Source organism: Trachurus trachurus, assembly GCF_905171665.1.
Source record: "Trachurus trachurus genome assembly, chromosome: 3".
Lineage (NCBI taxonomy): Eukaryota > Metazoa > Chordata > Actinopteri > Carangiformes > Carangidae > Trachurus > Trachurus trachurus.
In genome coordinates, this window is record NC_139893.1 from 5,990,281 (window position 1) to 6,002,534 (window position 12,254).

Here is a 12,254-nt window from a genome sequence, read left to right on the forward strand (position 1 = left end):
TAGCTTTAAGGATTGTGTTGTGAGTCAAATACATAAACCACACTGTGCCAAAACACGACACAACCTCAGTATACCTCGTTGTGTGGCTCGGGTCTGTTGAGATGGAGATAAACCTCACGTGTAATAATAACTCTCTCTCTCTTTAAAATCTCACATTTGATATATAAAGTGTAGATGCAGCTGCGTTCACGGGACTCAGAGACGCCCTCAGCCTCATAAATTACTGAACACACCAGCAAAAAGGGGGGGGGGGGGGTGAGCTGCATATAAATATAGGGTTGGCGAGCAACAATTAAACACACTGCCGACATCATCATTTATTTGTGTACAGCAAATAAGTGTATGTGTGTATTTAGACAAATGTTTTGGATGTGCCAAGAGTTGTGTCTATGTAGAATCATGTGTGCAAGAGGCGACTGACAAAAGCCAAAGCATGACATTTCCCTTGTTTAAGCTATTCACAAAGCTGGTTGGGGGGGTGAGGGAGAGGGAGGAGGAGAGGGGAGGGGGGAGGGGGGATGTGGGTGAGTGGGTTTCTATCACTCTGCCACAAATAACAGAGAAAAGTCAATTTCATTGTCTTCCAGTGTGCTGTGTGAGAGGAGCGCGGCTCATGCTGTCTCTCCTCCACTGTACCCGAGCTGTCCTTGTAGTATCATACCCACCTCCCACTTACCCCCCCCTACTCCCCCTTCCTCCCCCTCCTCCCACCCTCTGTCCCACTCAGGCCTCGCGCTTTAAAACAAGGCAGGAGGTGGTTTGATTATCACACTCGCGATCGCAGCTAATTAGGATAGGTCAGCTGGTGCAGCCGCACAGTATCCGTCCCACCACGCTCTTCCTCCTCCTCCTCTTCCATCATCCCTCTCTCCCTCTCCCTCTCTCTCTCTTTCTCCCTTCCCTTGGACAGCTCTATCAGTGGGTACCATCTCTCTACACCACTGCTGCCTGTCTGTTCGTGATAGCGACTATGGCATTCGTCTCCACAGAGGCGAGCGATGTGCTGCCAGCCACTCCGCCGGAGCCAGACAAGCCGGTATCAGCGTCTGCTGCAGGCGCATTGGAGCATCAATTAATCGCCTTTTTAAAACTGGCAAAAAAAGAAAAGAAAAAAAAAAAGCATTTGATATACTTAAGCTTAATTAATACATTGCTACCAATTTTCCAGGCCTAATTAATCAATTTGCGTCTGGTCCCTGGTGCGAAGATGTCCAGATTATGTCTAGAAGGAAACTGAACCGAACATCAGAGGAGAAGATGAATAACATCCATGGAAATAAGGAGCTGCATGTTTGTTCTACCGACGAGAGAATTAATAAAGAAACCGCGCGGAAAATAGAGTAGTAAAAGGGAAAAGAGGGAGCAAAAAAAACATGGCGGTACAAATCTGAAACAAATCAGAGAGAGACACTCACTTGTGTCGACACTGTGGGCTACAACCTAGTGGCTATAAAGGCCAAGAACTGAAACAGGGTCGAGGATTGATTGGGACTTGAACTACATGCTTTGTGCACTTGTAGTTCTGTTTATACTGAGCCAGTGAATGAGGCCGCAGTGTCCTGGCAGGAAAGCAGAGAGCTACAGAGAGTAATTGGGAGGGCTATGCTTGGAGAGGAACAGAGGACTTAAGATGGGATGAAGGAGGGAAACAGGGAGGGGGGAGGGAGGGTGTTGAGAGAGAGACCTATGAAGTAGATGCTAAGTGCTGAGATGTGAAGAAAATAAGCCTGGAGGAAAACGACCCCCAGGGACACTGACCAATGACGAGCTCCATTTTCTTTTCTTTTTCTTTTCTTTTTTTCATTTGATAAAAGACGTACCTGTGTGCTTTGTTGTTGCACAGGGACCTTCAGATGTCTGGATGCCATGCTGCACATCACAGTTTTGTCTATTCATGTTGTTTTTCTCTTCTTGAAAAAGGCAGTAGACTAGAGTGCAGACCATAATATTGTTATCTAATGTAAACATCAGCTCAACCTGAGGCACATGCTTCCTGCTGGGATATTGGGATATATATATATTTTAAAAGTTAATAAAGATGCCCGCTGGAAGAGTGCCAGAGCGATGTTCACCACGCCTCGCTCCTCATCGCTGCTCCTGCACCATGCCTTGGCCTCCTGCCCCCGACCCCTCCCCCCTCTGCTCAGCTCAGACCACATGTTATTGGCTAAACACAGCCAGCTGCAGCCGGTTAACTGTCTAATCTCACATCAATCGATTTCCCCCCTCCAAACAAGGGTAAGGTGGAGAAGTGGAACGAAAGTCATAGAGAAACACAGCAGAGTGAGAGTGTGATGGGAGTGAACGGGAGGACAGCGATAAGTGGAGGGGGGAGGAAGAGGGGAGGAACGTGGGCAGGTTATAGCCTTTCTCTGAGTTTCCAGAGTCTGTGCAAGTGTGTGTGTGTGTGTGTTTGTCTGTGGGTGCTACCTCTTATTGAAGGTCATCAGATGGACAGGAACTGATGAGAAACAAAGGTGTAACTAGGGATCTTATCTTTGGGTGGGCATTTGGATTATTTGGGTGGGTAACAACAAAAATGTTGAGGGGGGGTGGGGTAAAATTTAGATATATATTTTATGATGAGCATTAGTATGATGAACTACAGTAGAGAGGAAAACCCTTCGCCAAATTTTGCAAACTACAGTGACTAGCAACAAATCAGCTGGCTAGCTAGCTGACAAGTCGATAAACCAACAGCCACCAAATGAGCTGGAAACTTAAAAAAGAACCACACAGTTTGCAGAACGTGCAAACTCCACTGTCAAACTAAATAAAACTACTAATACAGCCTATAAGAACCAGATAAAAGAATGAAGGTATTAACAGTTTAATTGGATTGACAAGAGCAGCTAGCTACAGATAGGCATGTAATTCACTAAACCGTGTTGGCGAAGTGTGTGAAGAAGTGTTGTGGTTTGGTGATAATGTAAAGGAGTAGCACATCCACACCTCTAAAATGGCTAATAGGAAAGCAGTGCATATTTTGATGACAACACTGTGATGAAAAGTGTGACAGAAAGTGTGACTGCACAGTAAAGTGAAATTTGAAGTGTGCAGATATCTTACATCTGGCCAATGAAACCCTTGTTTCTCCAGCACCTCACTAATCCTGAGCTGGATTGAGCAGAAGTCTCACCAGAAAGAAAGAAATAGAAAAAAAAGCTATAATGGTGATTTATGAGTGAGTTTTTATTGGATGGGCAAGGCCCCTCCCAGCCCACCTGTAGACACGCCCCTGAGTAGAAGACGCTACACAACAGGTTTCATTGTAGCAGGTCACATCCCAAAAACCACTGCTACCCCGAGACGCTGCCACTGCGAGCTCCTCCCTGATCTCATGTGTGTTGTGAGTATAAATGTGATTCTTTCTTCCAGTCCCTCATGGACAATTAAATGGGAACATTTTCAAAATGAGAAACATATGGAGCTTTTTAATTGGCCAATTTCTCTTGCCAACGTGTGTGGCTGTTTTTCATTCTAAAAACCAATGGAAAGGAAAAAAAAAAGCTATCTAGTCACACATGCATATTACAGCACAGAGTGTTGCACAAATTGTCATTGTCCTTCCGCGTGGAGTAAAACAGCCCTTCTGTTCCCGGGATTAATAGCATCATTACAAAGAATCCATGTTCTGTACACAGCGCTGTACTTCTGGATCCACTCACTGAGATACATACATCTCAGTGTCTGTGTTTCTGTTTCGTCACGCAGGTAATGGCCCCTCACCAGGATAACACGACTGGTTAAAGCTGCACCACACCTGCTTTTTTCCCCCGTTTACTTTTCTCCATATACCTATGTGTAATCTTTTACTTCCTTGCCTTTCCCTTACCCTGCACTAATCATGGGAGGTGGCAAGGGGTAAAGGAGGGAGGACTGCAACAACTCACATCTGGGGAGTTATTGTTCTACACATGTCATGTGTAATCTGCCCGACCCACAGCGCTTAGAATAATTATTCATATTTAATCACCACAGTACGAAGCTACATCGCCTGCCGCTCACTAAGTCATTTTCCATGTTCCATTATCAAAGTTTCAGAGACGGGTGCTCAGGGAAGGGGGACTAAATGGAGAGGCTGAAGTAGTTGGGCTTATAAAAACATAATGGGCTTGTCTGCTTTGATAAACTGAGGACGTGTATAGAATGCACACTCACTCACACCCTCACACACACACACACACACATACACCACACACACTTTAAATGTGAAAAGTGCAAAGGGAACAAAGCAGAAGACGGGGGGGTGAAGTAGCCAAGTATAAGTTTGGATTGCGTGTTTCAGGGAAGAGAGGAGCTCGATCCTTAATACAAACAACTGCAGCAGAGAAAACAGCTTGATGGTGTGTTGGTTTGCATGTAGCAAATATTGGCTGCTGTTTCATGCCTCTTTTTTTTAGGTATTTAAATGTCCCAGCGAGGACTCACCTTGCTCCAGAGGCGGCGGCTTCACGCCCGTGGCCTTCAGCTTGAGGGCCTCTTTTGCAGACATATCACAGCAGGAGCCTTTGTTGGTGTCCTGGTCACTGTCGGCCTGATCGCTGTCGCCATGACCACTGTCTCTGAGGCTCGCTCGCTCCGGGTCTTTAAAAGTGGAACTGCTACAGAAAGACACAAAAAAAAACAAAAAAAAAAAAACAAAGCATGGCTGAGAATTTGAAGGAGGCTTTCATTTTATTTTATTTGTAGTGGAATTTCAAAGACAGAATCAAAACATCGATGTGCCACAAAGAGAGAGACTCCTGTGTGTGAATCTATGTCATGCACTATGGAAAATACTGTAAGTGACCATTTAAAACCCAATTAAACGTACACGGCCTTCAGCCTCTCAGGCAACGACTCAGTACACTTAATTGTCAGTTTAGTTACTATTGGTGCAGCATTGTGTCGGAGCTATTGGAGAAACGAAAACAAAGGTCTGAGATGTAGTGACGGTTATAGATCCGAAGCTCTTACCTTTGAACAAACTGTTGTCTGCTACCCATATAATTAGGCTCAGTGGGGAAATTGTCCGTCTGCGGAGAGGAGAGAGAGAAAGAGAAAAAAAAAGTATGTAGCGAGCTTTACAGAAATGAGTCCTGCTGTGAAACAAGATCTCCTTGTGACATATGATTAATTATGCAAGAAAAAAGAGATGAGGTGAAGGAGGGAGTACGAGCACAGCACAACACAACACAACACAACACCGGGGGGATGTGAGTTCTATATTGTTTAGGGTAGAGCATTTCATCAAGCACATAAAGCAGTCTAATTAGCCTTTCGGGGGTAAACTGCAGAGCTGAACATCAAATCCAGGCGGACGGCACATAATCAATAACGGCTGGGACAATAGTCTTAGCATTGGAAAACTTTGCAGTTATCGTATTGTGGTGTCAACGGAAACATGCAGTAACCCAATTTACCACAACACATGTTACAGAAATTAAAATACAATTTAGAGGAAATCGTCTCTGACACTTCCTTTTTCCATTTTTAGATGCACGGGAGAAATCGTTTGAGTGGAACCGGAGCTTTGTATATGTGTGTTGTTGAACTATCTGCTGTTTATTTGCTGTGCAGCTACCTGATCATACACAGGGGGGCTTCATGCTACGTGGATCAATACTCTCTCACACACAGACACACTAACACGGTACAGTCCTGCATGCAGGCACGCAAACAAAGAGTATGGCACACATGACAAAAGACAGTATATAATGGAAGAGTGGTATAAGGGTATAAATCCCTGTGCTTTATAAACTGCACACACACTCATCAGTCATCAGTATTGTATGCAGCAGTGCATTACACACCGGATCAATCACATTGGCAATGCAAAAGTACTCTGTCTCCCTCCCTCCCTCCCAGTCTGTCTGGCTGTTGTTAATTATATCAAAGTATGGTATATGAGCGTTTTTAATCAGTGGGATAAAAAGGTCACCGTGATCCCAGAATGCTTTGTGGCATTTACAGAAATACCTGCCAACCTTAAAGGTATAATGTGTAGGAATTACCCCCATCTAGCAGTGCGGTTGCATATCGGAACGTATTCTTGATGTTGCATTCACGTGAAATCGGGCAGATGTCAGACAGACAACAGACGCTGCATGTAACAGGATAAACAAGCGTCTATGTAAACAAGTGGTCCGCCAGCACGAGGCAAAACAATACAGGCGTTGTCATGGTGATGTCGTATTGTTTACCTGACCCATGTTTTACAGTCTTTCTCTCGTCAAGTAAAATGACATCCGGTTGGTTTGCCGACGGCCGTCTGCCTGACTGCACCTGAATGCAACATCAGTGCCTCCGTCCTTCCTCACACTAGCTCCGGTGAGTTTCCGTGGTTACCTACGGTCACGCTGCCACTCAACGTAAAAAATGGCGATGCAACATGGCCGCCTCGGTTCGGTGCGTCGCCCACTTATGTATTTGTAACGACTTGTAACAACTCATTCTAAGGTACCAGAAAGCTTTCATTTGTATGCGGATGTGATTCCACTTCAGTGAAATACGTATTTATGAAAGCAATGTTTAATTTTTGCTAATAAAAAGCCAAAATAAGTTACATACTGGGGCTTTAATTATATCAAAGTATGGTATATGAGGGTTTTTAATCAGCGGGATAAAAAGGTCACCCTGATCCCAGAATGATTTGTGGCATTTACAGAAATACCTGCCAAACTTAACTCAGAACGAACACAAGTAAAGGTAAGAAGTGATCAAAATGTACCGACGCCGGGAACACAGGAGAAGAAACCTGACTGAAAATTTATATACAAGAAAGAATATCTCAAAGTCCCAGTCAGACGGAGCCGGAGACGGGCTTGGAAACAAAATACCTTCATGAGAAATAGCTTTCATACCGCGTTTGAGGTATTCATCATAGTAACACAAATAATTACCCTATGTAGTGCACAACTCTGTCTTGAATCGAGAGCAGTAAAATGTCATGCTTAGTGAGTAATGTCTCCTTGTGCCAGGGTTTTTCACATGCACAGCTTGACTCGCAGTCAATAGAGTATTTCAATGTCATCCGTGCTCCGCGGTGGCTCGCTATGAAAAAGGGTGTGTGTGAAGGTCAGACAGGCCACCTCAGTTCTCTGACCTTCCATGCTTTTGCCAACACCTTTATCTCTACCTAAACATTGTATTCCACCTCAGCCCTCACCAAGATTAAAAGAAAACACCCACAGAATATATCAAAGGCTGGAATCTGTCCACAGAGCAAGAGAAGAATGAATGTTTGAAAGCGTTTGGCATTGAAATGATAACAGCCAGAGTTTTTCAAAAAAAAAAAAAAAAAAAAAAGGGGGCGGAAGATGGAAGTCTTTATATTGATGTGCCCCTTCTGTACTTTTATGACCAGGGACTCATCCTTGGACATGCTATTCAATCAACTCGGCCCCATCAGCATTGAATGTGATCAGGATGAAAAGACATTAGCCTACCAGAGAATGATTTTCTTAGCTTGTTATATTGGCTGTGTATATACTTTCTGCAGCTATGTGCACATGGAGCATACATCTGAATACCGAATCCTTGTGAGCAGGGCCCCTTTCTATATTACAACAGACTGAAAAAAGTTCATCTTTTGTGTACGGTCTTCTTCATATTGATTAAATAAAGTAAGAAACTGTGGCGACGGTCTGCTGTGCTTTAGGGTGAAACATTTCTTTGCTTTGATCGAGTGTTAAAATGTAAAGAAACTACCGAATCCCATAAAATAGTATTTGTGATGGTAGGTTTTTCTTTCACCACAAAAGGGAAAAATAAAACATGTCACACTTAAAGTAGCATGTGCTCCCCCTCCCTCCTTCCCCCTTCTCCTCGATGCCAATAAAAAGCACATTACACCACTTCATAGAAACCTCTTTCCTGCCAATTAAGAGTTCAGGCTGATCTTAAGCCTGCATCTCTTCCTGTCTGTCTATACCACCCAGCCCTTTCACTACAATGGGCCACTTTCCAATTAATGGATCGATAACGGCCAGTGAGCTGCTTTGTACTCAGCCAGTCAGACCCAGCAATGAATACAGGATAATTTGGGAGGGGGGGCGGGGGGGATGTTAAATATTGGATAGATGTCCAGTAATTCTATTATAATAATTATTACACACTGTATTCTACAGTACATAAATTCATTTAGCATCATCATCAAGTATCATTGAGTATTTCATGTTGCATGCTGGTACTAGTTGTCCACCCACTATAAAGAAGCTTCATTTATCTTTTATTATAAACCAAATTCATTCATAGACAATCTTTATTTTAGTATTCTTACATAAAAAAAATGATGTATTTTCTCTTCCTGTGAAACAAATTCAGATGTTTGATGACTCATCCTGATTTTCTAATCTATCTAATTAGAATCAGTTTCTCGAATTGTTACGTTCCTCCTCAAACTATGAATTCTGACAGTGGCAACCTTGATGTTGGACCTGCTAGCTATAGTTTGAGAGTTTGGGCTGTAGCTGGATTTTCTGCCCCATCATTGTTCACTGTGGACTCATGAGCCTGTGTCCCTCCCCTCCCTCCCCTGCTAGCATCACTGCTACCTTCAGCTAGAGGCTCAAACATACAGAAACTTCTTCATCATCCATATCATCATCATCATCATCTTCCTCCGTTTCATCCTCCACCAGACTCATCTGTTTCCTACTGTCCAATCCCACAAGTGGTTAGTTTCCACACACTGTATTGGCTACAAGAAGTCAATCAATAGTCCCTATACCGTACCAGTTTGTTTCTAATGGACATGTGTGTGTGATCATGTGGAACTGACTGGCTTCATTCAGAGAGACGTTTCATGATGTCTCTAAGTGAACTGAAGTGAAGTGAACTCTTCTGTAACGTTTGTACATTTGACCTTTAAGCTTTATTGACCTAAAATACGAGTCTTTGACCTTAAAGGTTCAGATGAAACCACTGAGCACACACAGTGAATACGAGATGAATCCAAAAAGGTTCAGCGGATGTTTAGTTTGGATTTGTTACAGTTTACACGTGGTTGAATTGTGCTGAATGATCCGTTGTATGTGATCCATGCAGCAAGGCCACAGAGGTCAGAGGGACAGCGTGCACAGTGAGGCTGAGTAAGTGTAAAAAGCTGCACACTATTGTGTATTCCCATTGAGGAGCTCAGACTGACTGAGCAGACAGGCGGCCGATTGAGACAAATGGGACAAGCGTATTGGAGTGCTGTTCTACTCTCAGGTCTTGTTGGTGCCTTTTGGGGCGCTGTTTATTTCTGTGGTGGCTATGAGTGTGTGTATTTGAGGCTTTCTGAGTGTGTGTGTGTGTGTCTGATGTCTTGGGTAGGGGTAGCGAACGAGGACAAATTGCAGCTTCTCTTTCACACATCATTGGACAACTCTCTTTTATTCACAGGAACAACAGTACACCCCCCCCCTCCCCTTCTCCCTCCTTCCCTCTACCTACCCTGCTAGGTATGATACATGCATTTGTCCTTTACTGTCTTCCAAAAATACACATAGCGCATTTGTGCGTGTCTGCGTGAGCGCTTTGTGTTTCGTCACGTCAGAGAGGATGTGTGTGAGTCAGTCCAAACCCGCCATCTTTTTGTGCGCAAGCCAAAAAGATCTGGAATGTAATTTTTAATTTGATAAACTATGTCTGTGTTGTGTGCTTTAATGTGTGTGTATCTGTGTTGTGTGTGTGTGTGTGAGATGGGACGTCAGCACCGAGGGAACGCTGGTTTACTCCTCTTGGAAAACTGTCAAAGTAGCTCAGCAACAGCCAAGTGGGAAGAGCGGGTAAAGGATAAAACAGAGAGAAATTGAGGTTACGGGAAAGAAAACACAGCGGTGAAGGAGGATGCGGAAAAAAAAAAAAAAAAAAAAGAGGCAGCAACTGAAGCTGAGAACAGAGAAAGGAAGAGAGTGAGAGTACGATAAAGAAAGTAAGGGGAAAAGGGGTGGAGAGCCTAAACAATAATTAGACAGTATCGATTACCTAGTGGCTGTGGAGCAATTGTAAGTGATCAAATCTAATTAGCCGGCCCTATACATCTTCCTGGAGATAACAGACCAATCAATCAATGGGCTTAAGTGAACTTAAAGCCATCAAAGTCTCCTGCTCGCTAAATATCTCGCAGTATCTTCCAAATAACTTGGGAGAGGTCTGGTCCAAATGAAATTTAGACGAGTAAGGAAGTGCCACTGATGGTCGTAAAAGGAGACGAGACAGATCTCGTCCACGCCGAGGTCTTATCGGCCCATCTGAAGACATGTTTCTGGATTTCAAGGTGACACGGTAGCGCTTTATTAGGGACACTACACTAATACTTTTGGATCAGGGCTGTTTACAATTACTAATTGAGATGGGCCAGATTTTCAAACTAAGACATTTATCTGGGATGGACATGTTCAGCGGCTGGTAATGTTTAATTTGGTCACATTTGACAAAACAAAAAAAATATGAGAAGCAACTGAATGTAATTGTTCAAATCATTGACCTGACGAAAAGCCAGTGGCTCTTTTATGTAGCCCTTGAATAAATATATTTTCTATTTCGGGAAAAGACAGTGTTGCAACGAGTTCTCTTTTTTGCCACTTTTGACACAGGCTCATCAAAAAGTGCATGATAAAAAGCTTTAACCGAACAGAGGCAATACTTAACTCCACTTTTGAAATAAAAAATGAACATGTTGGTCATATCTAAACCTAGGCAAAGTGCATGAAAACACAAAATAGTGCTCAGTATTAGCAAAAACTTGCTTCCCTTATGAATTACAATAAACATTTTGCTCATATCTAAACCCAGGCACACCTCAAAGTGCATGAAGAACATAACATATTATGGTCTGTACAACGATATAATGTGGTTTTCTCTGCTTTTCTTGCAGGACCACGGACCCGGCCACTCCAAGGTCACCAGTTCTGGTCCCTTTGCTCTCGACGCAGCTTCAGTGTTTCTGTTTCATGACATTGACGAGATACTGGAAATCTTTCTGAGACTCTGATGACACGACTTCATCACATAAGGTAGCCGCCAATCTCCTGTGTTGCCTCATCACATCTCCTGGTTCAAAGAACTCATTGTCATGTTCGTTTAAACCCAGTTTGAGATGAGCTTCGCTTTGTGACACGGTGTGTTAGCATGCAGGAAGTACATGGTCAACCGTGGACACAATAGGACGGATGTGGGTGGTGACAACACTCAGACAGGCTGTGGCATTCAAACAGTGATCTATTGATATACAAGGGTCCAAATGAAATTACCCCCCACACCATAATACCACCACCACCAGTAGCACCAGCTTGGACTGTTGACACCAGGCAGGTTGGGTCCATGGATTCATGCTGCTGAAGCCAAATTCTGACTTTACCATCTGCTGCCTCAGCAGAAATCCAGATTAATCGGACCAGGCGTCGTCTTTTTTTTGTTTTTTTTTCCCCCTCAGTCGTCAACTGTCCAGTTTTGGACACTCAGAGCCAAATGCAGCGTCATACATCTATTTTCTGCTGACAGGCGCTGAACCTGACGAAGTCTTTCTGCTGCTGTAGCTCATCCTCCTCAAAGTTTGACGTGTTTTGCATCCTGAGAAGCTTTTCTGATAATCACGGTGGTGAAGAGCGGCTTTCTGACTCACCATCGTCTCCCTGTCTGCTCCAACCAGTCGGACTTCTCTCCACTGAACTTCCTCTAACTCGACGGCTGCAGAACAGGCTCTCGTTTATTGTTTTTTCGCACCATGAAAACTCTAGAGATTGAACGAGCATGAAAATCCTCATGGAAATCAACGGTTTACAAAATTCTATAACCATCTGGTACCAACTATGATGCCAATGATGATGTTATATGTTCATAAGAAATAACGTTGACAACATGTTACATTATCATATTAGTGTATCGTATTTCGACAATTGCTTTTGAGCTCCAAATTGTTAACTAACTCAAACACATCACACTTTATTTTATATAAAGTAAAGCCTTTTATATAAAGCCTGGTCCTTTATTTTATATAATGTGCGCTGGGGGAGGTTGTGTTTGTGGACAGTGGTAGCAAATAGCTGTTAAAATTGAAACCTGTGAAAAAATACAGCTGTATAGATGATGAGAGGCGAAGCACACTGATGCATAGAGTTAAGGAAAAAAAGACACAGAGGTGTTTCTTTTCACAAGTAAGGGAGCGTTCACACCTAGTCTGTTGGATTATTCACCTGAATCTTACAGCTGCTTCTGGACTCCTTTAGTTCTGTCTGACAGTCAGGATCTAAGGCCCACAAGCAAATGTGCTGTTCTTCACAATA

General features: G+C 43.4%; 1 protein-coding gene across 1 annotated transcript in view; it reads right to left on the reverse strand.

Moving 5' to 3' along the window:
* pcdh17 (protocadherin 17) overlaps positions 1-12,254 on the reverse strand; it is a gene marked incomplete at its 5' end in the record, with an annotated part of 60,906 nt that overhangs the window by 31,336 nt on the left and 17,316 nt on the right. Inside the window, 2 exons of the mRNA XM_083998585.1 lie at positions 4,432-4,604; positions 4,960-5,018. Coding sequence (XP_083854711.1) covers positions 4,432-4,604; positions 4,960-5,018 — 232 coding nt within the window. The remainder of the gene's footprint in view (positions 1-4,431; positions 4,605-4,959; positions 5,019-12,254) is intronic.